The 26,555-nt window shown below is 51.1% G+C and overlaps 12 protein-coding genes across 12 annotated transcripts; 6 read left to right on the forward strand and 6 right to left on the reverse strand.

Moving 5' to 3' along the window:
* Positions 1 to 130: 130 nt before the first annotated feature.
* On the forward strand, positions 131 to 1,256 carry CC77DRAFT_1097877 (hypothetical protein; the record flags this gene model as incomplete). Its single annotated transcript, XM_018529916.1, has 3 exons — positions 131 to 216; positions 272 to 304; positions 365 to 1,256. The coding sequence occupies 3 exons, from the start codon at positions 131 to 133 to the stop codon at positions 1,254 to 1,256; spliced, it is 1,011 nt and encodes a 336-aa protein (XP_018382245.1).
* A 520-nt stretch (positions 1,257 to 1,776) lies between these two features.
* On the reverse strand, positions 1,777 to 3,093 carry CC77DRAFT_356794 (glutathione S-transferase). The gene has a single exon (XM_018531353.1). The coding sequence runs from the start codon at positions 2,651 to 2,653 to the stop codon at positions 2,012 to 2,014; it is 642 nt and encodes a 213-aa protein (XP_018382246.1). The 5' UTR covers positions 2,654 to 3,093; the 3' UTR covers positions 1,777 to 2,011.
* Positions 3,094 to 5,004: 1,911 nt separating this feature from the next.
* On the reverse strand, positions 5,005 to 8,610 carry CC77DRAFT_1023594 (hypothetical protein). The gene is made up of 3 exons (XM_018525692.1): positions 7,883 to 8,610; positions 7,487 to 7,836; positions 5,005 to 7,426 (listed from the first exon to the last, which is right to left on the reverse strand). The coding sequence occupies exons 1-3, from the start codon at positions 8,446 to 8,448 to the stop codon at positions 5,109 to 5,111; spliced, it is 3,234 nt and encodes a 1,077-aa protein (XP_018382247.1). The 5' UTR covers positions 8,449 to 8,610; the 3' UTR covers positions 5,005 to 5,108.
* On the forward strand, positions 8,592 to 9,277 carry CC77DRAFT_356791 (Thioesterase/thiol ester dehydrase-isomerase). The gene has a single exon (XM_018531352.1). It carries the CDS (start codon positions 8,735 to 8,737, stop codon positions 9,191 to 9,193), a length of 459 nt encoding a protein of 152 aa, XP_018382248.1. The 5' UTR covers positions 8,592 to 8,734; the 3' UTR covers positions 9,194 to 9,277.
* Positions 9,278 to 10,177, forward strand: CC77DRAFT_356845 (hypothetical protein). Its single transcript, XM_018531354.1, has 2 exons — positions 9,278 to 9,987; positions 10,101 to 10,177. The coding sequence occupies exon 1, from the start codon at positions 9,362 to 9,364 to the stop codon at positions 9,950 to 9,952; it is 591 nt and encodes a 196-aa protein (XP_018382249.1). The 5' UTR covers positions 9,278 to 9,361; the 3' UTR covers positions 9,953 to 9,987; positions 10,101 to 10,177.
* CC77DRAFT_1011900 (hypothetical protein) lies at positions 10,142 to 10,492 on the forward strand (the record flags this gene model as incomplete). The annotated part of the gene is made up of 1 exon (XM_018523734.1): positions 10,142 to 10,492. One exon carries the CDS (start codon positions 10,142 to 10,144, stop codon positions 10,490 to 10,492), a length of 351 nt encoding a protein of 116 aa, XP_018382250.1.
* An 824-nt stretch (positions 10,493 to 11,316) lies between these two features.
* On the reverse strand, positions 11,317 to 12,761 carry CC77DRAFT_1011901 (hypothetical protein; the record flags this gene model as incomplete). Its single annotated transcript, XM_018523735.1, has 3 exons — positions 11,317 to 11,931; positions 11,984 to 12,116; positions 12,166 to 12,761. The coding sequence occupies 3 exons, from the start codon at positions 12,759 to 12,761 to the stop codon at positions 11,317 to 11,319; spliced, it is 1,344 nt and encodes a 447-aa protein (XP_018382251.1).
* A 402-nt stretch (positions 12,762 to 13,163) lies between these two features.
* Positions 13,164 to 14,248, reverse strand: CC77DRAFT_943536 (hypothetical protein; the record flags this gene model as incomplete). The annotated part of the gene is made up of 3 exons (XM_018534917.1): positions 13,164 to 13,637; positions 13,684 to 14,164; positions 14,214 to 14,248. 3 exons carry the CDS (start codon positions 14,246 to 14,248, stop codon positions 13,164 to 13,166), a joined length of 990 nt encoding a protein of 329 aa, XP_018382252.1.
* Positions 14,249 to 15,317: 1,069 nt separating this feature from the next.
* Positions 15,318 to 17,621, forward strand: CC77DRAFT_970215 (catalase-domain-containing protein). The gene is made up of 2 exons (XM_018535810.1): positions 15,318 to 16,318; positions 16,374 to 17,621. Exons 1-2 carry the CDS (start codon positions 15,776 to 15,778, stop codon positions 17,577 to 17,579), a joined length of 1,749 nt encoding a protein of 582 aa, XP_018382253.1. The 5' UTR covers positions 15,318 to 15,775; the 3' UTR covers positions 17,580 to 17,621.
* A 1,007-nt stretch (positions 17,622 to 18,628) lies between these two features.
* Positions 18,629 to 21,037, forward strand: CC77DRAFT_357726 (PHD-finger motif-containing protein-like protein). The gene is made up of 4 exons (XM_018531355.1): positions 18,629 to 19,441; positions 19,593 to 19,874; positions 19,936 to 20,165; positions 20,214 to 21,037. The coding sequence occupies exons 1-4, from the start codon at positions 18,879 to 18,881 to the stop codon at positions 20,831 to 20,833; spliced, it is 1,695 nt and encodes a 564-aa protein (XP_018382254.1). The 5' UTR covers positions 18,629 to 18,878; the 3' UTR covers positions 20,834 to 21,037.
* CC77DRAFT_970220 (hypothetical protein) lies at positions 21,012 to 21,650 on the reverse strand (the record flags this gene model as incomplete). The annotated part of the gene is made up of 2 exons (XM_018535811.1): positions 21,012 to 21,444; positions 21,509 to 21,650. 2 exons carry the CDS (start codon positions 21,648 to 21,650, stop codon positions 21,242 to 21,244), a joined length of 345 nt encoding a protein of 114 aa, XP_018382255.1. The 3' UTR covers positions 21,012 to 21,241.
* A 356-nt stretch (positions 21,651 to 22,006) lies between these two features.
* On the reverse strand, positions 22,007 to 25,800 carry CC77DRAFT_970222 (PNTB-domain-containing protein). The gene is made up of 4 exons (XM_018535812.1): positions 25,300 to 25,800; positions 24,353 to 25,235; positions 22,236 to 24,302; positions 22,007 to 22,180 (listed from the first exon to the last, which is right to left on the reverse strand). The coding sequence occupies exons 1-4, from the start codon at positions 25,669 to 25,671 to the stop codon at positions 22,140 to 22,142; spliced, it is 3,363 nt and encodes a 1,120-aa protein (XP_018382256.1). The 5' UTR covers positions 25,672 to 25,800; the 3' UTR covers positions 22,007 to 22,139.
* Between the last annotated feature and the right edge of the window lie 755 nt (positions 25,801 to 26,555).

The following is a 26,555-nucleotide window of genomic DNA, read 5'->3' on the forward strand; positions in this document are numbered from 1 at the left end:
TCGTCGTGCGAGATGACCGAAGAAAGAGCCATCTCATGTGCTGTTATTGGTACCTTCCATACCCACTAGCGTACTGTCTATACAGTCAGAATCCTCCGTAGAATCAATCCATCACTCTTATACTCCAACAATGACCTCTGCAAGCGGGCCAGAATCCACAGTGACCTCTAATGAGGAGCAGCTTCGTCAGGCTCGAGATAGACTTTTACGGCATGTGTCCCGCCCTGTTGTGCACGGCTACATTGGACCTCGTTCAACTAACATCTTACAGTGCCAAACGTAGAGGTAGTCGATTCACGAGCGAGTAAGCCTTTTCCCTAATGTAGGCACCACACTCGATCCAGTCTTGACTAACCGGCAACAGTGCGAGGAATATCGACAAGGAAGTAGAGCAGTTAGAGCTAAAGAAGCGATGCCTTCTCACAAAACGCCTGATGCTCCATGGCCAATACAACGATTGGTTGAACGACTTGGTACTACACCGTACTGTTATTCCGTACAGTAGGGCATGGAATCGTGCTTTCACTGCTCAGATGCATTCTCGCCTACCACGTGAAGTTCGCGACATGGTCTACGGCTATTTGTGGTACTTCGACCCTAAGAGAACGTCACTTCATGATTTTGGTACGCGGCGCTTGCGACAGCATCATGATTTTCAGTGTTATCCCGGCGCCACCAATGTTATTCAGATACACGGTCTTTTGCTGGACCTGGCTCAAAATCTCTACCGGGGCAACAGCCATAACATCACTGAACTATGCGACAAGTCCGCTCTTCCGCATTTTATTTCCCCGGCCTACGTCGGTCTCGAGATGGCCAAAGAGATTGGGATGTCCTTCTATCACACTGTTAACCTTGCTGGTCTCCTGCAGTGCGGAGCAGAGTCCATTCGATCTGTCTTGAACAAAGACTGTTTCGATCTTGGCCTGCTAACGATAGACCTAATTAGGACGTTGACTGTCCACTGTAAGATGGACCGATATCGTGCACCGCCACCATGTCGTTTACCGGCTATCACTTGTCAGCATACCGCTTCCGAGATAGGTCATGTCCGCAAAGCCGCGCTTGAGATGGAGTTCGGCGCATTGCTCGACATCAGGAAGAAGCAGGATTTCAAGCTACACATCATTCTCTACCAACGAAGCATTCGTATGGAGGTGCTAGCGGAGGTCATTGAGGCTCTTGCTAGCGTCGTGCAGCATCTTAAGCAACACGGTGCTTGCGTCACCGTATCATGGACCTACAGGGGACGTTAGGAGAAATACAACCGTCCACCTCCTCGTCGAGGTCTGGTGGACCGAGATATTACTGAATTCTTCGACTTGCCTCGGGCATTGTGGGTTTACAGCATGCGGAAGACATATAATGCGGTTTGTAGTCACTAAGTACACACCACAAATAGGAACAGTTGTCGCTAACTACTCCGCAGTCGTGCGGCTGGATACTACCTCGTCATTATCATGAATCTCATGAAGTTGATCCTCGGCTCGGTTTGCGCAACACTGATACATTCAATCATATCGTACACAACATGTACGCTGACTTCAACGAAGAGCAAGGTACCACTGATAAGGAGGAGGAGGAAGATGGTGTTAAAAGGGGAAAAAGATTTCGAGTAGAAGGATAATTGATTCGATATGAGATGATACTCAGACTATATATGCTGGTCTAAAGGGGTCACATGATCTTCCTCTTTAATAGATGAGAATGAGAAGGAGGAGAATGAGCGGACCGATGACGATGGTACAGAAGACTATGACCACTGAAAGCTCATTAGTCTAGCTAAGATATGGAACAGAAAGCATTAGCATGCTTGTTTATTCCGCTTTAAGAGGAGGTAAATTTCAAGCTGCATACAGTACGAATGATGGTAGGTAGTACAAAAGATCACAAAATCAAAGACAAACGTCATAGAAATGCACATGTGTTGCTTAGAGATGGGGGTAACGTTCACACACTCATACTAAGGGTTACCGATATTGGTGGTACTGAAACTGACTGTTCACAAACACTACTCATTCAGTACGCTAATGGCCTCGCTCTCAATTGTTCGTTTCACATCATCCTGCGCGACAACGCCATCGACTGCCCTCGTATAGCTCGGATATGTCTCCCTCATACCCATCTTCAGCATATTGCCCCAACGGTAGAAGACGACGAGATACGCGTCCACGACAGTAAAACTATCACCAACCACCCAAGTCTTGCCTTCTAGATTCTTCTCGATATATTTGAAACACTCTCGAACATGTTCACGGCCTTTTGCTCGTATAGCATCAAACATTGCTTCGTCCCCGACAAACCGACCCGGCCTAAACACGCATCCAAATGCTTGCCCATGCAACGTCCCGCAAAGCCATATTATCCACTCTTGTGCTCTCGCTTGCGCAATCAGACCTTTTCCCAGTAATCCTTTCTCTGGAACTAGCGCAGCGATTACGGAGAGGATGGCGGGTGTTTCGGTGATTAGCTCGCCATCTACCTCGAGGATTGGAACGCGGCCTTTAGGGTTTAGATGAAGATGGGAAGCGGGGAAACCACGAGCAGCGTTGAGATTTGTGGTGGAGAAGGGAAGACCGGAGGCTTGGAGTGCGATATGAGTGGCTAGCGAACAAGACCCTGGTGTGTGGTAGAGGTGGAGAGTTGGCGACATGGTGTTAGCAATGATGGTTACTATCAAAGCTATTCAGGTTGGTGGTAGATTGGGATACTTGGTTGCGCAAAGCCAGAGTCAATAGTTGGCATTGAAAAGTAAGTCTCAAAGTCTTGTCTCATAATTTACGAAGTCTGCAGTTATGGTGGTTGTCAGCCTCGAGGTAGTGGGGCTGTGCCACATCTACGAACGAATGCCTCAGCCGCACCTGCCCTCGTGTTCCCTCCACGTCAGTTCCGCTCGAGCATCACTTTGTCAGCTTCTGGCCTGAATAGTTACCGAAATAGATCTCAGTGGGCCGTCTGCCAAACTTCACAATGTTACACCATGTGTAACATGGTTGGCAAGCGAGCGGCCCACGCAAGCGAGCGGCCCACCCTACTAACTTTCTGCGCCTGTTTAAGCGCACACTACAGCCACGTTAAGAGATAATATATACAAATTTATATAGTAGATTAAGCAGTATCTTAAATATCCTTCTTGCATGTACGTAAGTTGTGGCCAGTCTCCCTGCACCTCGTGCAGCGCGCTAAAGCCTAGCAGCTAAGTCCTAATCGCGCACCTCCTTAACGCTCTTTACGAGAAATCTGCTGCTCAACCTCACGTTAAGCGAGTATATCCTCTCCCTCTCCCTTTGTTAAGGTCCCTCGCTTTTGTATACGCTTTTTCTTGCGTTGTTTACGCGCTAACGCTGCCTTGTTAGCTCGCTTAAGACTAGTAATCTAATCGCGCATCAGCTTAGCAGAGAGCATTATAACCTTAGCCCCTTTCTTAAGCTAGTTAATTGCCTTAATAATTAAAGCTAGTAATGAGCTCTTATGCTGTCGCACGCGATTACGTATTAAAGTTAATTGAGCTTCAAGCTCACGTACGTTACTCGGCGTACGAGCCTCCCAGGGAGCCTCTGCGAGAGCAGCTGGAGTAGGCGTACGCAGCTGCACGTCTAGCTTTAATAGGACAGCGTCTGGCTGGAGAGGAACAAGGCCTGCGCCTCGAAAAGCTGAGCAGATATTAGATAGCGTGAAAGCTCGATCAAACGCTGCCTTAAACGCTGGCAGAAACTCGAGCTTAGTGATGTGGTTGATATAGTGGCGGATCAGGCTCTCTACTTCACGACTGTACGCGCGCTTCAATGGCGAGAAGCAGCCAACGTTAAGAGGTTGCAGCAGGTGAGATGAGTGAGGTGGCATACAGAGCGTATAGATGTTGTTCTCCTTGCAGAGCTCTTAAAACGCAAGAGAGTGGTGGCTCTTATGGTCGTCAAGGACGAGCAGGCGACGCGCACTAATAACGCGAGTCTTCGTGTAAGCGTTAAAGTGCTTTAGCTACTCAACTCCTAGCTTATTATTCGTCCAGCTGTTGTCACTAACTGCGATCGCCCAGTCGCGTGGGATATCCTTCTCCTCGTACCAGGCAGACAAGTGATACTGGCCAGCGAAGATGAGGAACGGCGGGACTAACCAGCCAGCAGCGTTAATTGCAGCGATCGCTGTCACCCACTCGCGATTGCCTGGCTAGATACTCTTTAGCTTGCCTCTCCTCTCTAATCCTGTTACGACAAGCTAAGTCGTGATCTTGCCCATCATAAAGCCAGCTTTGTTAAAGTTATAGACGTCCTTGTCGCAGATGCCGTACTTGGCCTTTGTCTCCTCTATAAGCTTAAACTAGGAGCTAATTAGGACTGGATCCTTACACAGAGCTCGCTGCCTATCGTACGCTCGATTAAAACGCGTCGTAAGACTGTCTGTACGTTTAACGAAGTTAGCTGGCTACTTCTGGCCAACCTAGCCTGCGTCGCGCGCAGCTAGCAGCTTATCAGCCATATTACGTATGGCTGCGTACGTAGGCGAAAATCCACGTTAATCTAGATCAACTATATAGCTGATAATCACCTCCTCTTCTAACTGGGTGAGCTTCCTTGAGTTAGGTAGGTAATTGCGTCGGGCAGGCTTTCTAGCGCGTCGGCGTCGGAGCGTTGTTCGGGGGACTTTAAATGTCTGCGCAGCATCTCTTACAGACTGAATTTGGCTTCTATTGATAGCTAAGATTGCAAGGTGTATACTAGCCTTAGAAGAGGTCAGTAGGGGTTGAATTGGAGGAGCTATAATAGGGAGGAGTTCACAAGGCGCAGAAAGTTAGTAGGGTGGGCCGCTCGCTTGCGTGGGCCGCTCGCTTGCGTGGGCCGCTCGCTTGCCAACCATGTTAGGCCACAGACCGGTCACTGGGGCAAGCTTTGGCGAGTAGGCAACATGGACAGTATCCTTTGTCTAAGGCGTTCGCTAGGCTCTCGTTAGCTTCCCAAATGACAACCACATAGTGTGTTTGAAGGCAGGTGCAAGCAATAACAAACAAATGTCTTCGTAAGATTTCGATGACCAGACGCCTGGCAGTTATCAAACAACATCAAGGTCGAAACCCACTTCTACTAACGCCTGGAACACCTTCTAAGTCGTTACTACTGCGTTACAGCCCTCAATCCTTGTAACACTAAACCAAACATAACACCCCTCGCAACCCTAGGTTCCTGCAAACAATCAAACACCTTACCCAATGCCTCTCCACTAGCAGCCTGTCCCATAACACTCGTTAGCGCTTGAGGCATACCTCTCTCCATCAACAACTTCTTTGCTTTAATCCTCAATTTCTCCTTCTCTTCTTCGCTCATCTCCTTGGGCCATGTTTTCAGCTCCTCTTCTGTTGGCAACCCGTTCTCCCGGATCTTTCTAATATGGTATGCTAGACCAGCGTCAGAGGCGTTGTCGTCGAGAACGGTGGTCTGCAGGAGCGATGTGATGGAGGAGAGCTGTGGGTTTCCGGGTCGTAGGAGAAATGATTTTGCGGCGTTGAGGAGCGTGCGGCGGAGTGTCCAGGCGGAGGAGAGAGTGTAGAGTTCATTTATGACTGCGAAAAATAGTTCGATGAGGACTGTGGTCTCGGGCTCGGACAATGACGTGTGCATGGTTGCTGGACGGGACTTGAGTGGTGATTTGGCCGGAGAAGAGGTCAACGATGGAGCTGAGGGCCGACGAGGTAGTGAGGGCACAGAGTCTGTTGATAGCCTCGAAGACTGCGAAGGCTTATGGGCGTGTGCTGGCTCTGATTGATTGCGCATCGTGCTATAATCGTCGGGGATTTCGCTAGGCATTGGTGGCAAGTTGATGAGTTGATCACCTCCCATCATGGGACTGAGATCTTCGATTTTCTCACGCATGCTTGGTGCGCGACTATTGCTCCGGGAGCCATACCTGGAGGATCTCCCGGAACGTTTGCCGTCGCCGTCAGGATTATAAGATGGTCGACGTTCCATGGGCGCCTCACGGCCTGGTTGCTGATCGATGACGGGCGAATGAGGATCGCGTACAGAATCTATGGATGTACGTTTGGTTACCAGGGACAAGGTGCTCTCTGAACGAATATGCGTAGGAAGTTCGGAAACGGTCGACTCTGCTCTGCTTTGTCGTGTTTGGATTGGCGCCGTGTTGGACGATGTACGACTAAGGGGACTTCCGGTTGCGTTCGCATTGGCGATGTTGCTGACCGACTCGCGGTTCTTCTTTCCTGAAAGCGGTGCTGCTACGCTACCTAGTACTCCAGTAACACCACCAAAAAGGGCCTTGCCACCACCAGCAACTTCTTTGGGGGCCTTTGAAAGTACGCCCATCATCCCCTTACCAACTGTGTCGAAGGTCTGACCCGCCCAACCGATTCCTGGAAAGCCACCACCAGGCGTCTTTCCGGAGCCCAATTCTTTGTCCAAGAAGCGCTTCATACCTTCACTTTCAGCAAGTGGTTGGTATTTCACGGCATCGTTGAGATAGCGCTCCAACTCCCCACGCAATGACGCCTTGGTGTGACCTTTCCATGGCGGCAATGTAGCGTGTGCTTCGTTGAAGCCTGAAGTCCCGGTGATAGCTGCTATCCGACGTATGACCTCATGTAATGTTTCAAACTCGGCATACTTGCGTGCCGTCATCCAACCGGTGTGATGATTTGACTTTGGTTCGATCTGAATCAGATATTCTGCCGTCGGTTTGGCCTTGATTGTGCCCTTCTCTCCAGGCATGCTATCGTCAAAGATCGACATGGTACTGTTGTGTAGTGTTAGTGGTGGCGGCGCAGGAGGCGGGTTGTCCATAAGTGCGGTAGGCGGCTGGGGTAGTACAAGCTGGTCGAAGCTTGTGAATGCTTTCTTCACTTCTTGGGCTGGTGGTTCTTCGGGGCCCCTTGGTGGAGATGCTGGTGTGGCTTCTGAGAAGGATCGACCAGAAAGCCCAGAGATGCCCAAGTCTGTATGGTCGGCATCACCATGCGCGTCGCTCTCCGAAGACGACGGGGTGACTATTCCTTGAGTGGTACTCTCGGATTGGTCGTCGTTCAGGGTTGACGTGGATGCACTTTGCCGTTGCTGCTGCTTGAGCCGCTTTGCATCTTCTTCGGCTATCATCTGACTCAAAAGCTGAGCCTCTCGCATTGCATCGTCCATGGCTTCCTGGGCTTTGCTCATGACGCGCTTGTGTTCCCTCTTCTCAGCCGTGGCCACTGTTTCTGTTTCGTCAAATTCCTTTTGTGCAGCCTTCTTTACACTTTGCAATTGTTCTGAAGAACCCTCGACGCCTGCGTCAATAGCATTCAGGAGTTCCGGCTCGCCCTCTTCCAAGAGATAGACGATCCATCCATTGATCCACTCTGGCTTGGAACAGCTCACGACAATCATCTCAAGGATAAGCTTCGCTAGTATCTGGTGTAGGAACGCCCGTGCCGGCATGCAGTTGTCTAAGACGCGTACAGCAAGTTAGCGTAGGCGCATGGGTTCGGCATACCAAATGTACTCACACGTCTTTGGTTCCAAGTAGTTTTGTAGGATATCTTCAGCTGCCACACTGAACTGCTTCATCTGGTAGTCTGGATCCAGAATGTTGGCGAGGGTGCTATCTCGCTTCATCTTGAGGTAAATGTCAACTGCTTCGGTCGGCACATCGCCGGGGGAGGCTTGGATTGCAGCAGCGATCTCTTGCAGCAATATGATGAAGAAGGAGGATGAGCGCGTCACAAAGTCAAGGAAGTTGTCGGCTGGTCGCTTTCGGGAGAGGTGTGCAGAGATGGAAAGCATGAAAGCGGTGAAGGTCTGGCGGCACGAGTTGGGGAATGAGTCTTCGAAGGGCAGTAGGGGTGAATACCACCACCTGCGTTATATTAGAACAGCATCTAGACACTGCGCGGAGGACATACTTGACATAGTCACGAATGACTGCATCCGTCAACTCCGTCAGCGCAGCGGCGGTCTCTGGCTTGAAGTCCGAGTAGTCGAGCGTCTTGCCCGAATACAGCTGCACGTTGAAGTCGGAGCTGGCGTCTCTGGTGTGGCTCTGCTCGTGTGTCTTGTCGCTCCGCCAGTCCAGCACACGCTGCGCTATGTCGACGGCCAGTTGCCGCTTCCTCGCATCGGCGCTCTTTCCCTGTGTCTCCCTGCTGTCGCCGCCATGGTGCCCCTCCCACGTCGCGTGCAGGACAACGCCGCCTACAACGCCTATGAGGACCAGCCCAACGCGGCCGAGGATGAAATAGGTGCCTGCGCCTAGGCCGGCCAGACAGGCGCCGAGCGTCTCATTGCTCGCCGTCGCCAAGAAGTGTAGGGTGCGATCTGTGAGGGCCTTGACATCCAAGGGCGTCGCGCTCGATTCTGTCTTTGTCGCGTCCGTCTCCGGCGTCACGGCGGAGCCATCGGCGAGCGAGTCATGGTGGTGATGGAGTGCGGAGGTGGGCGGGCTCGGGGGTGGCTGAACGGGGTCGCTCATGGTGGTTGGATGTGCGCGAACATTGGGGTTTGCTGCTGTGCTGGGGAGAGTCGTGGCCTGCACTCAAGCATGGTCCAGTGCAGCAGACTGGAATATGTGGCGTCTCAAACGGCTGACACTGGCGTCTGGCCGTTTCACAGCTGCCGCTTGTTGATCGCAGAGCGCTGAATAGTTGCGCCGAGCCCGCCCCGAGCGTTGAATATCTATTTTCGAATCCCAACATCGCTTGGATCTTCCCTCCTGCACGCGTCACCTCTCCCCGTCGCACCCGCCGCCTGTAGCAGCCATGTCCAGCGATCCTCCCAACGATCCCGAGATCCTCGCCCATGTCGAGAAGTTTTGGGAGGGCCGCAAGCCTAGCAGCCCCATCTACCAGTTCCTGCTCGACGACATCAAGCTGACCTATGCCTCCAAAGGCGTCGTGCGCGCGCAGCTGCCGCTGACCAAGAACCATGTAAACACGCACGGAAGCATTCATGGCTCAGTCTCTGCCACGCTGATTGACTGGGTGGGCGGCATAGCTATTGCTGCTTGGGACAACAGGACCAAGACGGGCGTATCTACCGACATCCACATCTCATACCAGAGCGGGGCAAAAGATGGCGACACCATCGAGATTGAAGGCAGGGCTGGCAAGGTGGGCGGAACCCTCGCCTTCACAACAGCGACCATATGGAAGCTTGTCGATGGCAAGCCGGGCCCGATTGTAGCCACGGGCTCTCACACCAAGTTTGTAAAGGTGTGAGCGGTCTTTTGTAGAACGCCATCTTCTTTGAGGTCTCGTCCAGCTCTCCATGGACGATCGAACTCCACTCGGATCGCGAAGATTGACCGACCCTCTCGCTACCATTTCGTGCCCAGCGTCACAGCGACGACAGCATGAGGATGTGGGAGGGTCCTACATATCTCTTAGATGACCAATGCCATGAAGGTTTCGACCTACAAATCATCTCGTCCACTGTTAGTACATCGTGTTGTGTATGTAGCTTCTTTGGGGCGGCATGTCCTTGACAGTTCCATACTTCCAACATTCCGGGCAGAAAACTGTGAGAGACTCCAAGGGAATGTCAAGGTTCCGGGCAAGCCACAGAACAACACGCCCCCACGAACGTTTTCTCCAGTTCCTGCATTTCAACATCAAATAGCAGCATCGCTAGCACAGAACACGCGTCGGTTCATTAGCGCCACACGTCATCAGCCACACCCGGCAATTACGGCACGCATGAGCCACACCTCTACCATGCCAAGCTCTTCGACTTGCCGGGAAAGCTACAGACTATGCCCTAAACACATGCAAAACAGGCTGAAATTGCTTGAGTGCAAAGAATCAAGGATCACGCAATCTGAAATGGAGTGCCTGGCGTATGTCATACTGCAAATGGGTACTGACTGTGACGTCGATGGACCTGCGTATGAGACTCGAACAAGCACGAGGAGAATCACAGTGAACTATAAGAGACTAAGAGCCTTCATAGTGTACTCACAGTCAAGAAATCATCCCTAAAATTCTGCAACCTAAAGACATATTCAGTTTCAAAGGTACACTCCGTTCCGAGCCGTCGCATCACATCAACTCACAACACTGCGCCAATCCTCCACTACGCATCGCCTGCTCATCGACAAAATCGATACAAAGTTAATCAATACTGGAGAAAATCCTGCTATCGCCTCAACACCATCTAGCTCGTGCAACATGGGCTGTGGACCTTCCCGACCTCGCCGCTTTAACGGCAATGGAGTATCCTACATCGACCACCCTCAGGATATACACAGCACTGGTGGAATGGGACATGGAAGAAGTCGCGGTGGTATGAGTAGTACTGGCATGGGAGGTAGTGCCATCAGCGGTAGGCATGGCATGAGCAGTGGTATGAGCGGTGGCAGACACGGTATGAGCAGCGGCATAAGTTCTGGTACGAGCATGGGTCGGTCAAGTCGTACGAGTGGAGGTATGAGCAGTGGCACAAGCATGGGACGTTCAAGCCGGTCGGGGGGAGGTCTAGGTGGGATGATGTCGGGGTTTGGGCGGAACCGGAGATGCTAGTCAGTCCAGAGTGGCAGACGATATTGGCGAATAAGAATCCAAGGCGCTTGCCAGAGAGCCGAAGGAGGAACATGGCACAAACAGTTGAACGTTGAGGGAATTTTTTTGTATAGCGGGCAGTTTGCAGGTGTTATTCTAGGATCTTTCCATGTCTATACTATTCCAAGCGACAAGGAAAAAACTAGATAGATATAGAAATAATAAGGTACATGTTACAGTCTACATTATCTCCTAATAAGAGAACTTATAAAGATTTACAGCATTGTAGTCTTCTAGGTTTCTCATTTATATCTACATAAATCTAATACGCGTTATTATAGTAGGAAGAAGTTCCAACGTCGAGCTTCACGGCAACTATCCAGAGCTACATGGTGGCTCCCCAAAACCGCATGAGATTCATGGCTTCGGCTGCAATCAATGAAACTTCCAAATAAGTATATATATAGCTGCATACAGTGAAGCCAAGTGAGTGTTTGGGAATACACTTCTACTGCGATACAATACAGTGTAACTCAACAGCGTTGTGTCTGCGTCTTATCACCAGCACATCCATCATATCAATAGTAGGAAGAAGTACTCTGCTCTAAGAGGTGTTTAGTATCTTTCCTTAATGTGTAGGGAGCTAGAGTCAATCAACATAAACTCAGTAAACTGGATGGCGTTAGGAGGAAATCATATTGACTCGTATGACTGTTGCCTATCGTGCTGACTTGGGATCGACTAGAGACCATTAAGTTTCTTCGTCGATCGGAATATTCCTAGCAGTGGGCTGAACTCATTTACTACACATACCCTCATCAGTCCACCGGTGTTCATCAACGCACTTACGCCATGTTCCAGGCGCTACCAAACTTGACGCGAATCTTTTGCTGCAACCCACCGTCAGTATGAAAAGCTTGAACATCAAATCCATCCTCAGTTAGGCTATGCACAATATCACCGCCAAAATCCACCATGTCCATCATCAACACCTGGAAAAACTTCAGCCGCATGAGTTGGTTGATGTTAGGCTTCAGCAGTTCGAGAACGCCCTGGCGTAATGCATCGTCACTGTCCAAAGTGTTGCGCCAGATGAGAACTAGTGAGTCCAGGAAGGAGTTGAGAACCGATGTCGCAGGGCTGGCGTCGGGACCTTTGTGGTCGCCGTTGACAGTAAAATTGGAGAAGTCAGTAGGATCTTCGCCGGCGGGGATGCCTATGCTAAGAACCATTCCAGCGATGTTGAGATACTCTTCTATCGTACGATCGCATAACTTGGCCACATTATACTTCTTGCCGACAACGTAGGCGTGGACGTGAAGATCCAAAAGCGTGATGTTGGCATGTTCAAGTCGCATGTTGGAGTTGAAGGTGTAGTTGCCTTCTTGCATGTACTGGATCATTGCCCCAATGGCATAAGGGAAGTCATCGCGAACGCGGATACAGCGTGTTTGACCTTCCTGTTAGAATAGTTAGTAACCTGAGATTATCAAGTGTGAGTCAATTACTTACCACAGATGGACCGTCCAGCATCGGAGCAAAGAAGCGAGACTCGGTACACAAAAGGTACTTGTCAATCTTCATGACTTGTTTGCCCTTGTCGAAGAATATCACCACGTCATCTTTCAGAATATGAGAGAAACAGCTGCATCGTCGTTAGCATAGACTACGTAAGAGAGATGGCTTTTTCTTACTAACGGAGGTCGATAGACTGCAGAACAAAGACGCTTGTGCGTGTTGCATTGATATCGATAGCCGATTGAAACGTCAAGTCTGACAGATGCCTGCGAGGAGGATCCTGTAGAGACAGAGTCTGGAAGTGAAGCGCACTCGGAGTGAGTGGAGCTCTTTGGCTAACCGGACTAGGTATAGCAATAGTGTCCTGGTCTTCATAGATGACCGGACCAGGTGCACTTGAATACGCTCCCAAGACCTGCTCATCATGACGACTTGAGTTCTGATCTTCAGGAACAGTGTAGATTCGCTGAAATCCATTGCTATCAACTTGTAGTTCGGATAGTCCCCGAAGAGATGATGTGCGTGGAGGAGGCCGTAGATGACTTTTCGAATCGCTAGGGGGTTCGCTGATTCCATTTAGCATGGGAAAGAACAAATCTTCATTTTCTTTGTCAGATCCGAACGAGAACGCGGGCGTGTAGAAAAGCTGAGGCGTCGAAGCAACGGACAAAGCAGCAACACTGCGTAGCGCCTTGCGATGTGGATGACTAGAGAGATCGGAAGTTCCGTTGAAGGCTTTCCCAAAGGCACGCTTACGGTGTAGCTGATTCATGTCGTACTGATGTCCAGGCTTGCCGCGGTCAAATTAAGTCGACTGTAACGTGTAGATTATAAGTAGCTGGGAGGCCGCCCTTCAAATTTTTTCGATATTTGTATGCGATTGGAAAGCAGGGTGAAGGAGAGAGAAGGTGACCGGAACGTCTTATTCACGTCCTAGAGGAGGAGAAATTTGGGAGAAAGCTCGGCAGACCGGTGGTGAACGTGAGTGTCTGTCCAGCCCAGTGTTGCCTCTTCTCAAATTAATGTTTCGGGAACAACGCCCTAGCCTCTAAGTGAGAAGTGATGATTACGAACTCAACGCAGTACTTTGTGGCGGCACTGATTCGTTGTCGAATGTGGAAGGCGTATACTGCTCGCCTTTACTGCCAACGCTATACGTGCTCACGGTGGTGTCCTATTTCCAGCGAGATGCCATTTCTTCAAATAGGTCTGCCCTGAACTCTGGTAGCTCATCCATCGACTCGTATACAAGAGCCATAGTCTTGCCCGTACCGTGGATGAAAGCTTGCACATGATCAGCGCAAAGCTTGATCGCAACCATCTTGAGGTCGTCCGCGTTAGCTCTTCGCTCAGGTGCATAGATCGAGCGAATCGCATGTAACAGTTGCTCTTCCTCACCATCAACAACCAGTACATTACCCGCAAATTCCTCGAATTTTCGAAGTGCGAGCGCCTTCAGACCAGCAACGCCATACCGCTCTGCAAGCATATACACATCCACATGAGAGCGCAAAGTGACGTCTTCAGGTACTGCAAGGTCTGAGCCTGATAGTTGATCAGTATAGTCGAGCTGGTAACAGTATTGCATCATTGCGGCGACGGCTGCTGGATCATCGGCACTAAGATCAATGATGCCTTTCGATGATTTCTGCTCATGTCAGCGTAGTTGAGGTGAAGGACAGGACTAAACGCACTGGCGATATAACAACAGCGCAAACTCTGGCAAACCACCGCGAGTGGTAGCACATAATCGCCCTGTCGACATGATAGACGTCCCTCTTAGATCGCACAACTAGATCGGAACACTGCCCTCCTGCAGCAGGAGGCGAAGGCGCGCTTACAATGGGTTCAGGAGGAGATGCAACAACCAGTGTAGGAGCTGAAGTTGGCAGTGCTTCGACTTGTGGCGAATGAACCTCTTGTGGCTTGCTTTTTTGCAAAAACCGTCGGGCGATTGAGCTATTGGAGAAGGTTTTGCGATGTTTCGGACGGTAAGTTTGGTTGCTTACTGAAGCAGCGGAAGAGGCTGCTGTAGACACAGAGGCGTTGGAACTGGTTGAAGAAGTTCGATGCAGGCAGCCGAAGGATGCATCTGAAGAAGCTGTACTAAGTCTGGACGACAGCTCGGTGCGGGCTACGCTTTCGCGCTTTGAGCCGTAGATGGAAGGATCGAGCCTAAGAATTGTAAGCAGACGTCCTGTCGGGCCTCAATGGACACACGCACACATTGCTATTAACGAATACCGGCGTTACAAACATATTGGCAAAGATTGATAGATGCAAAGATATTGTGTAGGGTCAGTTCAATACGAGTTTATTTGAACCTTACCGAGACTTCGTGTTTACTGCGATAGAGCAAAACATCGCAGAAGGGATTACATCTCTAGTCGCACTGCTGCTGTATATACACACTTACAACTCCGCCCTCTCGGCGTTCAGAATTTAGACAACTCATGACCACATGGACAGAAGGGTAAAGCACAGGAAGAAAATCACCTAGCTTCCGGCGCGGAGGGTGCAAAAAAGAGCGTTCTGATATGAAGCTCGTCAACTGAACCAATAGCCGCAGATGCATATATTAGCCTTAGCCCCGGACGAACCAGGATTATGAGGCTTATCGATAGTGCTTTAATACCGAAGATGCATACTCGTGGAACGAGAACAGCCGGGCGCGCTCCACTGAGAGATTGTGGGGTAGCTCCCGCATGGCATTCTTGAAAGCAGTCAGCAGACTGTAGCTGAAACGGATATTCTTTTTAACCTCACATGACACTAGTTCTAAGAAGACAGGTGCGCTCGCACTCTTCTCATGTAAAATTGTCCGATACTCCAAAAGGAAGATCAGTCGCATCAACGACTCACAAAGGTATTGCAACGTGGCGTGCTTGTTACGACGACCGACTTGGAAGCCCCAGGGACATCTGTATCATCATGCACTTATTGGTTGGATTCGCATTACAATCTGAGAATATTCGTGCACCAGGACGTGTTCGCTGTTTTAGATTGCGGATCAGGGAGCGTCTCGTGGCATTGTGGCGTCATGGCGTGGAAGAATCCGCCCGGTCACTTCTTCCATGTCTAAACCCGCAATTGAGGCTCAACTGGCCCGGTGGCGATACACTAGAACACGTCGTGTCTTTTCGTCGGAAATATGTCGAGATGCACGTTACAGTCCCATATTTTCGAATGCCGATGTTCCCCAGCATTGTAATCACATAACGCGGCCCACGTGCACGGGTATTGGCATCGGTGATGTCATTGTCGCGATCAGAAGGGCCGAACAGCAACAGAACGATTCATTGGCTCTCCAGACCTCTCGACTCCACAACGCGTCACATCTCGCGCTTTGATACTGATATCTTCTCATTGGTAATGGCCTGCATCTGGATGCCGCTTACATCTACATATGCAGATCGCGAACAGGTGGGAGAAAGTGCATCATAGCGGCGAGATGAACCAATCACTTCTGAGGCATTGTCACTGCCGTCAAACGTCGCCACCAACTTTGACGTCGCCAATCTCCCGATCTGCTATCAAGCAACGGGAGTTCTAGCCTAACCCGTACAGGGCTGGCAGGTAGGCCTAGATTGACAGATCTCTAAGCGTCATTGAGCATACTACGCCTAGCTAGTGTGATGATGATGCGTTCCAACATGGGAATTGCTGTAATGCGGCTGGGGCGTTATGGAGGACCGATATAAGAAGATTCCTGGACGCCTCTGACAGAGGTTTATTCACACAAGTAATTTTTCCATCTTTTGATACCCAAACACATCAGTATTCATCATGCCTGGAAACACGAATGGAACGAACGGCACTAATGGCCATACTCAGCATGCTCCGACTGGGGGAAAGAATGGTGACCAGTTCCGCAGCTACGCAGACGACCGCAACGCCTCATCAGAGGATGTTGTTTACACCACCGCCAACGGTGTGCCATACCCCCACCCGTATGAGACCCAAAGAGTAGGCGAGAATGGCCCTCTGCTGCTCCAGGATCACCACCTTGTCGACCTTCTATCGCATTTCGACCGCGAGCGTATCCCAGAACGAGTGGTTCACGCCAAGGGCGCTGGCGCCCATGGTACCTATACAACCACAGAATCACTTGAGGATCTGTGTATGGCAGACATTTTCAAGCAAGGCAAATCTTGCCCCGTCACTGTTCGGTTCTCGACTGTCGGCGGTGAGTCTGGCTCGCATGATTGTGCACGTGACCCAAGGGGGTTCAGTGTAAAGTTCCGTACCGACGAGGGCAACTGGGATGTAGTCGCAAACAATACTCCTGTTTTCTTTATTCGGGACCCTGCCAAGTTTCCTCACTTCATTGTAAGTACATGTGTACTGTTCCTCGTGTTTGGGCCAAATGCTAACCTTCACCCAGCACACCCAAAAGCGGCACCCATCAACCCACCTCACTCACGCTGATGATGCGACTAACTTCTGGGACTTTGCTTCGCAAAACCCAGAATCCGCGCATCAATTCTTGATTCTCTTCGGTGACCGAGGTATTCCTGATGGTTACCGCAAGATGCATGGATACCACGGCCACACCCACAAACTCCAGAACAAGGATGGGTCAACTGTTTATTGCCAGCTCCACTTTAAAAGCAAGCAAGGCACTGGATTCATTACCCAAGAGGATTCTTTCAACTATGGTCCTGACTACTCCACCAAGGACCTTTACCAGGCGATCGAGAAGGGCGATTTCCCTGGTTGGGACGTTATGTTCCAGACTATGACACTTCAGCAGGCTGAGGATGTTTGGGAGAAGCAGAAGATTAACGTGTTCGATATGACACACGTCTGGCCCCAGGACCAGTTCCCTCTACGTAAGGTTGGAGAGTTCTTCCTCAATGAGAACCCTCAGAACTACTTCGCAGAGGTTGAGCAAGTCGCTTTTAATCCTGCTCATCTGGTGCCGGGTATCGAGCCCAGTGCGGACCCTCTTCTGCAATCTCGTCTGTTCTCCTACCCCGATACTCACCGCCACCGTATCGGCGCCAACTACCAACAATTACCAGTGAACGCTCCACGTGTTGCATACCGCATGGGTAACTTCCAGCGAGATGGCAACATGGCTTTCTACAACCAAGGCGCGCGACCTAACTACTTGTCATCGATCCAGCCAATTTCCTTCAAGGAGAGGACTGTCGACCTTGACAAGCTTCACGGAAACTTTACAGGCGAAGCTATAACCTTCCTGTCTGAGATCCGTCCAGAGGACTTCAACGCACCGCGCAAGTTGTGGGAGAAGGTCTTCGATGATGGCGCTAAGGAGCGCTTCATCAAGAACATCTCTGGTCATATGGAAACTGTGACGGACAAGGAGATTATCAAGCGCCAGATTGCTATCTTCAGGGAGGTGTCTGAAGACATTGCTTCACGCATGGAGAAGGCGACTGGTGTTCAGGGTTACCCTGGTATCTCCGGGCTCCGATTCAATGGAACCCACAACGGCATGGCTAAGTCCAAGGACAACAAGGTCGCAAATGGTATGACTGGCATCAGCGCAAAGTACGCTGAGAAGAACAAGACCAACGGTGCTCCCAAAGCTGGTACGCACAAGGAGCTCATTGAAGGTCAGTGAGCGTAGTGCGAAGTTAAAACAATTGCTGTACAATTAGCGAACAAATTTTAATGTATGATTTCATTGATGAAAATAATTTGATCTCAATATATTGCGTACAATTGAGCCGCTAGCTTTTCTCAAATGGTACCCTAGGCTTCCTGGTATGCGTCAAGAAATTCGCCGCTCAGCGCCTATTTGCAGTCTTTTCTGCATTCGGCTGGACCCAAACACGATCAGAGAAAATAAACATCTTTTCAAAGCAGCGTATTACTTCGTACTACAATGAAGCATTTATGAGCTATAAAGATGTAAAGATTGACAGCATCGTAGACTTCAGGATTTTCTATCTCTAAGTCTGCTTGTTAGGAGCTAAGGTAGAATGCAAGGTAGGGCTTGTTGTTTCGTACCTGTCCAGCTTCCCCCTTGTATGTGGTGCACAGGACAGAGCGAGCGGTGCATCATGATGCTTGGCCAGATTGTAAAGACAGTCCTGCACGCTTCATGGTGATGGATCGAGGCGACTGACGATGCATGCAGCCGGCGGGACCCCTCTCGCGAAAGGGAGCTAGCGCGACTGCCTCATCGGCAGCGGATCGCCAACTTCTGTCACCATCGAAACCTCTGCCAGCACCCTTGTGTGCCCCTCACCGATTCCCTCCTCGAAGCGCTCAACGTACCCTTACTGCAGACGTGGGTGTTTGGTCTCTCTCGCTGCTACGCGTGCAAAGTCGTCGACGGCCTTTTCCGCGCACGGATCCGCAATGCCAGGGCTGCAAGGGCCGGATGAACTCACGTCACGTGATGTCGTCCGGCTGACGTTTCACTCCATTGACGCAGGTTCGCGTCCGCCCGCTAGAGCGTGAGGAGTAAAATCGAGTCCTGGCAGCTCGGTCACTCCCACAGCATTGTCCCGGTCCAACGCCCCAGACGCCCACTTGAAGCCATATCATGTTCCTGTCGCACCTCGGCATTCTTTTCCAGTCGTCAACCCATCCCGTCGTCGCTCTCTGAAGCTCGTGGAGCTTTTGGCCCGCTGTCTCCGCACCTGCACCGTCACCGTTGCGCTCCTACAGACACCTGTGTCGCCGACGGGTTCGCCGTCATTGCGCGATAGCGACGGTCCTGCCATTGACTTGTATCGCTTCCGTCACGTCGCAGTTGGCTGCCACCTCCTTCTAGTCCTCGCTTCCGCCTCTCATCTAGTTCGCTCGGGCGCCCTTCCAAGCGCATCCGACATCGCCCAGCTCCCCAGCTCCCCCTCCCGCTCGTACACTGCTCAGCTATTGCATTCGTAGACCGCGACAGCTTACACGAACAATGTCGCCGCGACGATCATCGCGGGCTCGTACCACCCAGCCCCCACCCAGCGTCGCAACACACAGCAACTCCTCATCCTCCGTCTCATCAGCGCGCACCGATCGTGCGTCGAGAGTCAACGCAAAACAGACATCGCCGCCAAAGTCATCAACCCCACACTCGCTCTCCTCGGAAGAGCCCGAAGAAACGCCTCATGACGTCCAGCCTGACCCGCCTCTGACCCGCCGACGAACACGCGAGCATGACAATGATGAGAACGAATCGGCCAAACTCGACGACGAGCTCGACGATGAGATAGCGGAAGAGGACGAGGTCACCCGATGCGTGTGTGGCTACCAAGAGTACCCAGGTCCGCCATCGGATGCTCCCAAGTCCATGTCCGCTCTCGTGGACCCCGATGCTCAAGCCGATGAACTTGGCGGACTCTTCATTCAGTGCGATGTCTGTAAGGTCTGGCAACACGGAGGCTGTGTAGGCATCATGGACGAAGCTGCCAGTCCAGACGAGTACTTTTGCGAAGAGTGCAGAAAAGACCTCCATAAGGTCACAACAAGCCCCAAAGGGTATGTACTTGCATTCATTCGCGCGCTCTTTGCATCCTTATACCCCATCATGAGTTTCTTCTATATCGCGCCACCCCATCCGATCCATTGAGCATCCTCGTGGCGTCACAATCGCTTTGTTTACACAATACTAACGGAATCGTTTCTATAGGCAAAAGTACTCTAGATACCTCCCCGTCTACGATCAACAGCACGGCAAGAATCGCAAATCGTCTGTTTCCAAGGAATCAGATGGGCATCCAGGCAAAGACAAGGACCGCAACAACAGGGCGAGCGTAGATTCCTTTGGCAAGCGCCGATCGACGATGAATAGCCGAGCTGCTTACGATGAAGATGAGGTGCTACGGAAGGTACTCGAAGAAAGCAAGCATGAGGGCGGTACAGCTTCAGAGAACGGCAATCGAAAGAAACGGAGCCGTGACGACAGTGAAGAGTGAGCCCTGCTTGCTGCTACATGGGCCATTGGAGACATCTAGCTAACAAGTTTGTAACAGGACAAAGCCGGAAATCAAACGACAGCGGACTGGTTCTCGCTCTCCCAGCAATTCGCCAGTGATAGAATCCGAAGACGATAGCACAAGAGCCTCCGCTCCGAAACAGAAACCACGTGGGGCTGCCGCTAAGAGTCAACGCGAAAAAGAACAACGTGAAAAGGAGCGCGAAAGTACCCGAAACGAAGCCGCGAATCGACGAAAAGGGCGTGCAGAGCGAAGAAAGGGGGACGGTAAGCTATCGCCAATGAGGAAATGAAACGTTAGCTAACGATTTTCAGATATAGAGGAACACGAACCCAGTCCCGCACCTGCCGCAGAAGAGCCCGCTATGCCTCCGTCTGCCACCGAGGCGACAGTTATCGACACTCCTATGGCAGAACCCAAGCCTGTGCCTGCTCCGCGAAGAGGTGGACGTCCACCACAAAAGGCTCGCGGTCGCCTTGGTCGAAATCAGTACTCTCGCGATACCATACCTGCGACCAACGGCACTTCACCCAAGAACGACGTTGCACAATCTCCTCAAGCGAATGTCACAAACGGAGCGACCAATGGGCACGATAGCAGTGACGGGACAACCGGACACAAGCCTGCCAAGACGAAGAACTGGCGTCTGCAGAAGCTGTCTTGGAACGACATACGAAGGCCGGCTGGAGCTATGCAAAGTTACATAGCGCAGCGACAGGTTGAGATGGCCACTGGAGAGAAGCATGGAAGTCTGGCTCCGGCTGTTCAACCCACAACGAACGGCGAGCCTGCTCAAGAGCAGCAGAAAGACGAGGATACAGACCTGGCCAAGTTCAAGAATCTGAGCACAACTCAGATGATGGACTTTTTGAGTCGCGATCTCGTTCATTGGCAGCAAATGATCACAGAGCCGACGGATAAGTCGCCCAAGTGACGTGGTTACGGCGCGTACATGTTTAATTCATCTTGTGCTGTATTGTTTCTTCGAGGTCACACTACAAACACGGCGCTCTCGGCATATCTTGCAGGAACCCAAAGGGTATAGCATCGACGGCATTGCTTTCACATCGGCGTTTTCATGGGTTGCTTTTGACACGGATACCCTCCACTTGGTTTACTCGACGCTGGGCTACCCTCCAGCGCATACTTCGACACCAATGGTGTTGAAGATTTTCGTATGTATTGAATGTAGGCTTTTGGGTGTAACGAAGTACGACCACGTTTGAGCAATGCTCCCGTCGTCGCATCGTAATGTATACGAAAAATCAGATTCTCAAACAGATTATTGGCTCTTTCCTTTTCATTGCTACTGAATGTTCATGCTTGCTCGTCCTACGCTAATCTAGTCCGAACTACCCAGCTTGATCTCCAGCACACCCATGACTGGATTCGCCTTGAGCAATTCCAGTATCGCTGGGAAGTTCTCATCCGTCACTACGGTATATTCGGGCCATATCTTGCCATCTCTTGTCTTGGTATCCCAGTGAATCTTGAATTCTTGAATCGTCTCTTTGGGACCGTCAGCAGCCTTGTGCTTTGCCATGACTGCAAGGTTGTTGTTAGTCAGGTACACTGTGCAGTCTGGCGTGTAATGTATTGTTCGACGTACATTCGGCGCAGTTAGGGCTCGAGGAGATCGTAGAAGTGATTTGTGCGTTGAGCGATTTCAACGTGATCTTGGAAGATGTGTCTAGAAGAAGAAATTCATGGCGGTTGGAGGGCGGAAGCGTGAAAAGGAGAGGGAGAGACATGGTTGCGATCGTTACTGCTTGGTCCTGGTGGTCGTTAGCAAGACAATTCCATAGCATACGAGGACCCCAACCTACTGTTGGTGTGTATCTAGTTGTGAATGCTGTTTGTATGTGTATCTGTAGTCAGGAAAGAGCTAGGGAGCTTAGCAGCCGTTATACGTCGAAACGACGATTGCAAGTTTCCCAGACTTGGAGGGTGTTACATGGGTTACGATGTACGTCATCGGCACCTGCGGTTGGACGCGTTGCGCGCCGTGGCTTGACAGGGGTCTGCTTGCCCCGCTTTCGACTCGACTGGATTTTCTTGTCGTGGGTCCAACGCGAACTATGAATCTGCAGAAGAGCATAGTGAGACTGCGGTTCAAGAAAATGCGCGCGCGTCAAGAACCATGTTCGTTATCTAGGACTATCCGAGTACCCTCTCCAACCGACAATCTACATACAGCGACCCATTGCTCAAGTACTCTGTTCCTTCATGCAAAAGTCTATCTATAGCCCCTTGATCTTCTCTTCAAGCGCGCGTTTGATAGCTGATATCATATTAGCAGTGTTTTCAAGTCTTGGTGTGATCTGGAGTTAACATACCATTGCAGCTTTCATTAGCATCACCAAATAACATCTTTGTATTCTCCATGAAGAACATCGGGTTCGGCACGTCGGCGTATCCACTGGCCATTCCTCTCTTCATAATGACAACCTGTTTGCTCTTCCACGCGTGCAGTACCGGCATACCTGCGATTGCACTACCAGGCTCTAGTGCGATGGGGTTCACTGTATCGTTCGCACCAATAACGAGGGTTACGTCCGTGTCTGGGAAGTCGTCGTTGATCTCATCCATCTCAAGGACAATGTCATACGGAACAGAGGCTTCAGCGAGAAGGACGTTACATTGTCCAGGCATTCGTCCCGCGACAGGATGGATGGCGAAGCGTACGGTTATACCTTTCGAACGTAGGCTTTTCACAAAGTCCGCAAGTGCGTACTGTGCTTTAGACACGGCCATGCCGTAACCGACTACGATAATGACGCTCTCTGCGTTGACCAGAGCTTCGGCTGTTTCTTCGGATGTTGTCTTAGTTATCTCGCCCTCGATCTTAGAGCCCGACTGCACCGTGGGAGCTATGCCGCCAAAGAGTACATTGGTCAGTGACCGGTTCATGGCTACGCACATGATGTAGGAAAGGATCGATCCTGATACTCCAATCAGAGCACCAACTGTCGTAAGCAAGGGGTTGTCTAACATGAACCCCTCAGCCACTAATGCGAACCCAGAATAAGCGTTCAGGACGGTGATGACAACTGGCATATCTGCTCCACCGATGGCAGCAGTGGTTGTGTAGCCTTTGACAAAAGAGAGCGCCGCATTGCCGAGGAGACATGCGGCGCCGATTAGAGGTGCACCCGGTGCGTAGGTCAAGAAAGCACCCATTGTCGCTACATTCGCCCCAAGCAGTGTACTATTGATGAGATGTCGGCCGGGCAACGCCAAAGGTTTTGAGCTCATTTTGGCGGCTAACTTCAGGAAAGCGACAATGGATCCAGTGAATGTAACACCACCGATGAGAACACCAAGGTAGGCAGAAACCATGTGAAGGGTTGAAATATCTCCAGAATGGCCCAAGACGCTACCGATGCTTGTGAGTACGGCGGCGAGACCGACAACAGAATGGAGCGCGGCGACTGTTTGGGGTAACGAGGTAGGCGTAATCCTCCGACCAATCATCAGCCCAGCGACAGTGCCTACTGTAGCCAGGCCGGCGAATTGAGTGAGAACATCGGAAGTGAAGCCGACAGCGGCTAAAGACGCGAGGAATCCAGAGAATACACCGAGTATGCCCAACATGTTACCTCGCCTAGCAGTCGTCTGAGACGCAAGTCCTGATAACGAAGTCATGCAGAGTATGCTGCTGACAAGATAGCCTGCTTGGACCAGACCTGCCATACCGGTAGAGGCTGCTGCGATGAAGCCACCACCAAAGAGTGCTGCGGGGACTGCGTACAGCCAGGGATACTCCTTGGGGTCAGTAGGGCGTCTGAACATATCCAGCATCCTTTTCGAGATTACGAATCCTCCCGATATGTTGACGAAAGCCAACAAAACCGACAAGGCTCCAAGCGTTTGTGGGATAGTTTCAGGAAGGTAGCCACCACCCATGGCATACAAGCCGCCAACACCTATGATTCCGGAGATGGCGTTCGTTACGCTCATGAGCGGAGAGTGCAAAGCAGGCGCAACACCCCAGACTACTCGGTATCCAATCAGACTGGCTAGTGCGAACGTAAAAGCGTTAGACATGAACAGCGGGCCTGTAAATTTACCCAAAGTCAGAGCAGCAGTCATGCCAGCTGTGACGCTGGCTACTTGCCGAGACTGGGTCTGCCATGGTGTTAGCGCAACAGCATTTGCAACCTGGTCTGCAGGCGACGGTGCAGGCTTGGCTTGGACTGGTGGAGGAGCTGGACGTGGAGCTGGAGGAAGGATCTTGCCATTATAAGTGACAATAGCACCGCGAGTGACTTCATCGGTAAGATCAACATCGTAGTACTTCTCCTTCTTGTCCTTTGGGGTCAGTGAAAGCAGGAACTTGGTGACGTTGTTTGAATAGAGAGTCGACGATTGGGTTGGTAGGCGAGACGGAAGGTCGGTATAACCTGCGCTCGAGGTTAGTACTGACTCGCTCGGAACTATCATGGTAACAAACCAATGACTGATACCCCTTTACAATCTACCAGTTTTCCAGGTTCTGTAGCTTCGCAGTTACCTCCAGCTTCGGCCGCTAGATCCACGACAACGGAACCAGGTTTCATCGCGCCGAGCATGGCCTTGGTGATTAGTTTCGGTGCGGGCTTGCCTGGAATCAAGGCTGTAGTGATGACAATATCAACCTCTCGGCACTGTTCATAGAAGAGTTTCATCTCTGCTTCGATGAACTCCTTGGACATGACTTTGGCATAGCCGCCAGCTCCGGAACCATCTTCTGAGATGTCGACTTCGATGAATTCCGCACCCAAAGATTGGACTTGTTCACGCGCTGCAGATCGTGTGTCGAAACCACGGACAATGGCACCCATTCGTCGAGCCGTTGCAATGGCACTCAGGCCCGCAACACCTGCGCCAATGACTAGAACTTTACAGGGAGGTATTTTTCCAGCAGCCGTTACCTGTCCAGTTAGGAAACGTCCGAAATGGTTAGAAGCTTCCAAGACTGCCTTATAACCAGCGATGTTGGCCATAGATGATAGTGCATCGAAGACTTGCGCTCTAGAAATCCGTGGGATCATATCCATGGCAAATGCAGTAGCCTTTCGGGTTGCGATTCGTTCTACGGTCGGCTTGTTCTGCATTGGGTAGAGCATGGATATAACAGTGGCTCCCTCTCGAATAGCGTCAACTTCGCTATCATTTCCATCGATACTGAGGGCTCGGACTTTGAGCAAAATGTCGCTCTCGGAGAAGACATTTCTGCGATCAACAGTCTGCGCCCCAGCTTGCTCATAGGCTTCGTCAGTAAAAGTACCGGCACTGCCAGCACCACGCTCAATCAAAATGCGGGAGAAGCCTTTCTTGAGTAGAAGCTTAACATTCTACGAGGTCGAACATGCAAAGTAAGCTCATGTCTCGCATCTAGTAAGTATAGGGAAACGTTACCTGTGGCGTGATTGCTACCCGCCTCTCGCCAGGATAGCTTTCCTTGGGTACTCCAATAGTGAGGTTGGAGTAAGGGCCTGCGGTGAACGGCGGGGTGTTAGGTAACTCCTCGTCGTGCGGCTCCGATGCCTGCCCGGATGCATACCGCACAACAGCCGTAACATGCGAGACATGCTGCTGCAGGGACAGCGGGCGCGGGCGGGTAAGGTTCCGAAGGCTCGTGGTAGCCAAAGTATGTTTTGAACCATCTCCACGTCCCAGCACTGGTGTTGGTTTCAATGTAGAGAGAGAAGCACACGGCTTCAAGGTAGCAAGTAAGCTGCCCCGCTGCGGGCGAAGGGCAAGCACCCTATAGCCAGCGACGCAGTTCATGCCGTCTCGAATGACAATGAGCAAAGGGGGAAGTCAGGTACCCGCATCTGCCAGCGATTCTTGAGTTTCTTTCAAAAGAAGATAGGGTTAGCAGCTGGAAATAATGCCAGAAAGCAGCGTGAGTGAACGCCAGAAAGGCCACCGGCTTGCGAGACATGGTGGTACAATAAGGCGGTACCTCTGGGCCGCGTTTCCCTCGTGTTGTGTTCTGCCGAATTAAACACCACCGGTGCAGTTTCCCCGCACTCCTCCACTCCCCGTGCATGAACCCCAAGGTTTACCAAGTCCACGAGCCACATCGCGATGCACTATCTCTGACGCCTGTTCTGACGATGTACAGAAGCCAAAAAATCGCATACTCCATCTATCAGCTGCGACATACCCTATTCAGGAGCTTTCACGTCGTCCCAAGTTTGCTTTGAGGTTATCTGAGTGTCTGCTTGTTAAGGGATGAAGGTCTCCCCGCACATGAAAGGCGATCACGCGCTGTGGGGCAGCTCCCAACTGTATGGTCCATTTCCCAATTTGGAGCGCTTGGGATCCTAGTTTCCGTCCACTACCGCCTTGCGCTGGGGTCGCGACAGCGAGGGTAGCCGACTCGCCGCAGTAAGTGACGCGCACTCTCTCTTGATCATTGTTACACACTAGAAGCCTGTCTGGACTCCATCTACTATTGACATGAGTGAAGAAATTATCAGGACAGGTGCGCAATCATGCCGTGAAAACTGTATCGATATTGTGAGGTCACTGTGGAGAAAGCAAGGCAAAGGTATGTTCAAAAAAACACATATTGTTACATTACGACTACAGAGATGCTAAAATCATACTAAGGAGTGACTATGCGGCGAGCTGACGCTCAAGGTAAAGCCAAATAGAAACGGTTA

This window comes from Alternaria alternata (assembly GCF_001642055.1).
Source record: "Alternaria alternata strain SRC1lrK2f unplaced genomic scaffold CC77scaffold_20, whole genome shotgun sequence".
In the NCBI taxonomy this organism is placed as follows: domain Eukaryota; kingdom Fungi; phylum Ascomycota; class Dothideomycetes; order Pleosporales; family Pleosporaceae; genus Alternaria; species Alternaria alternata.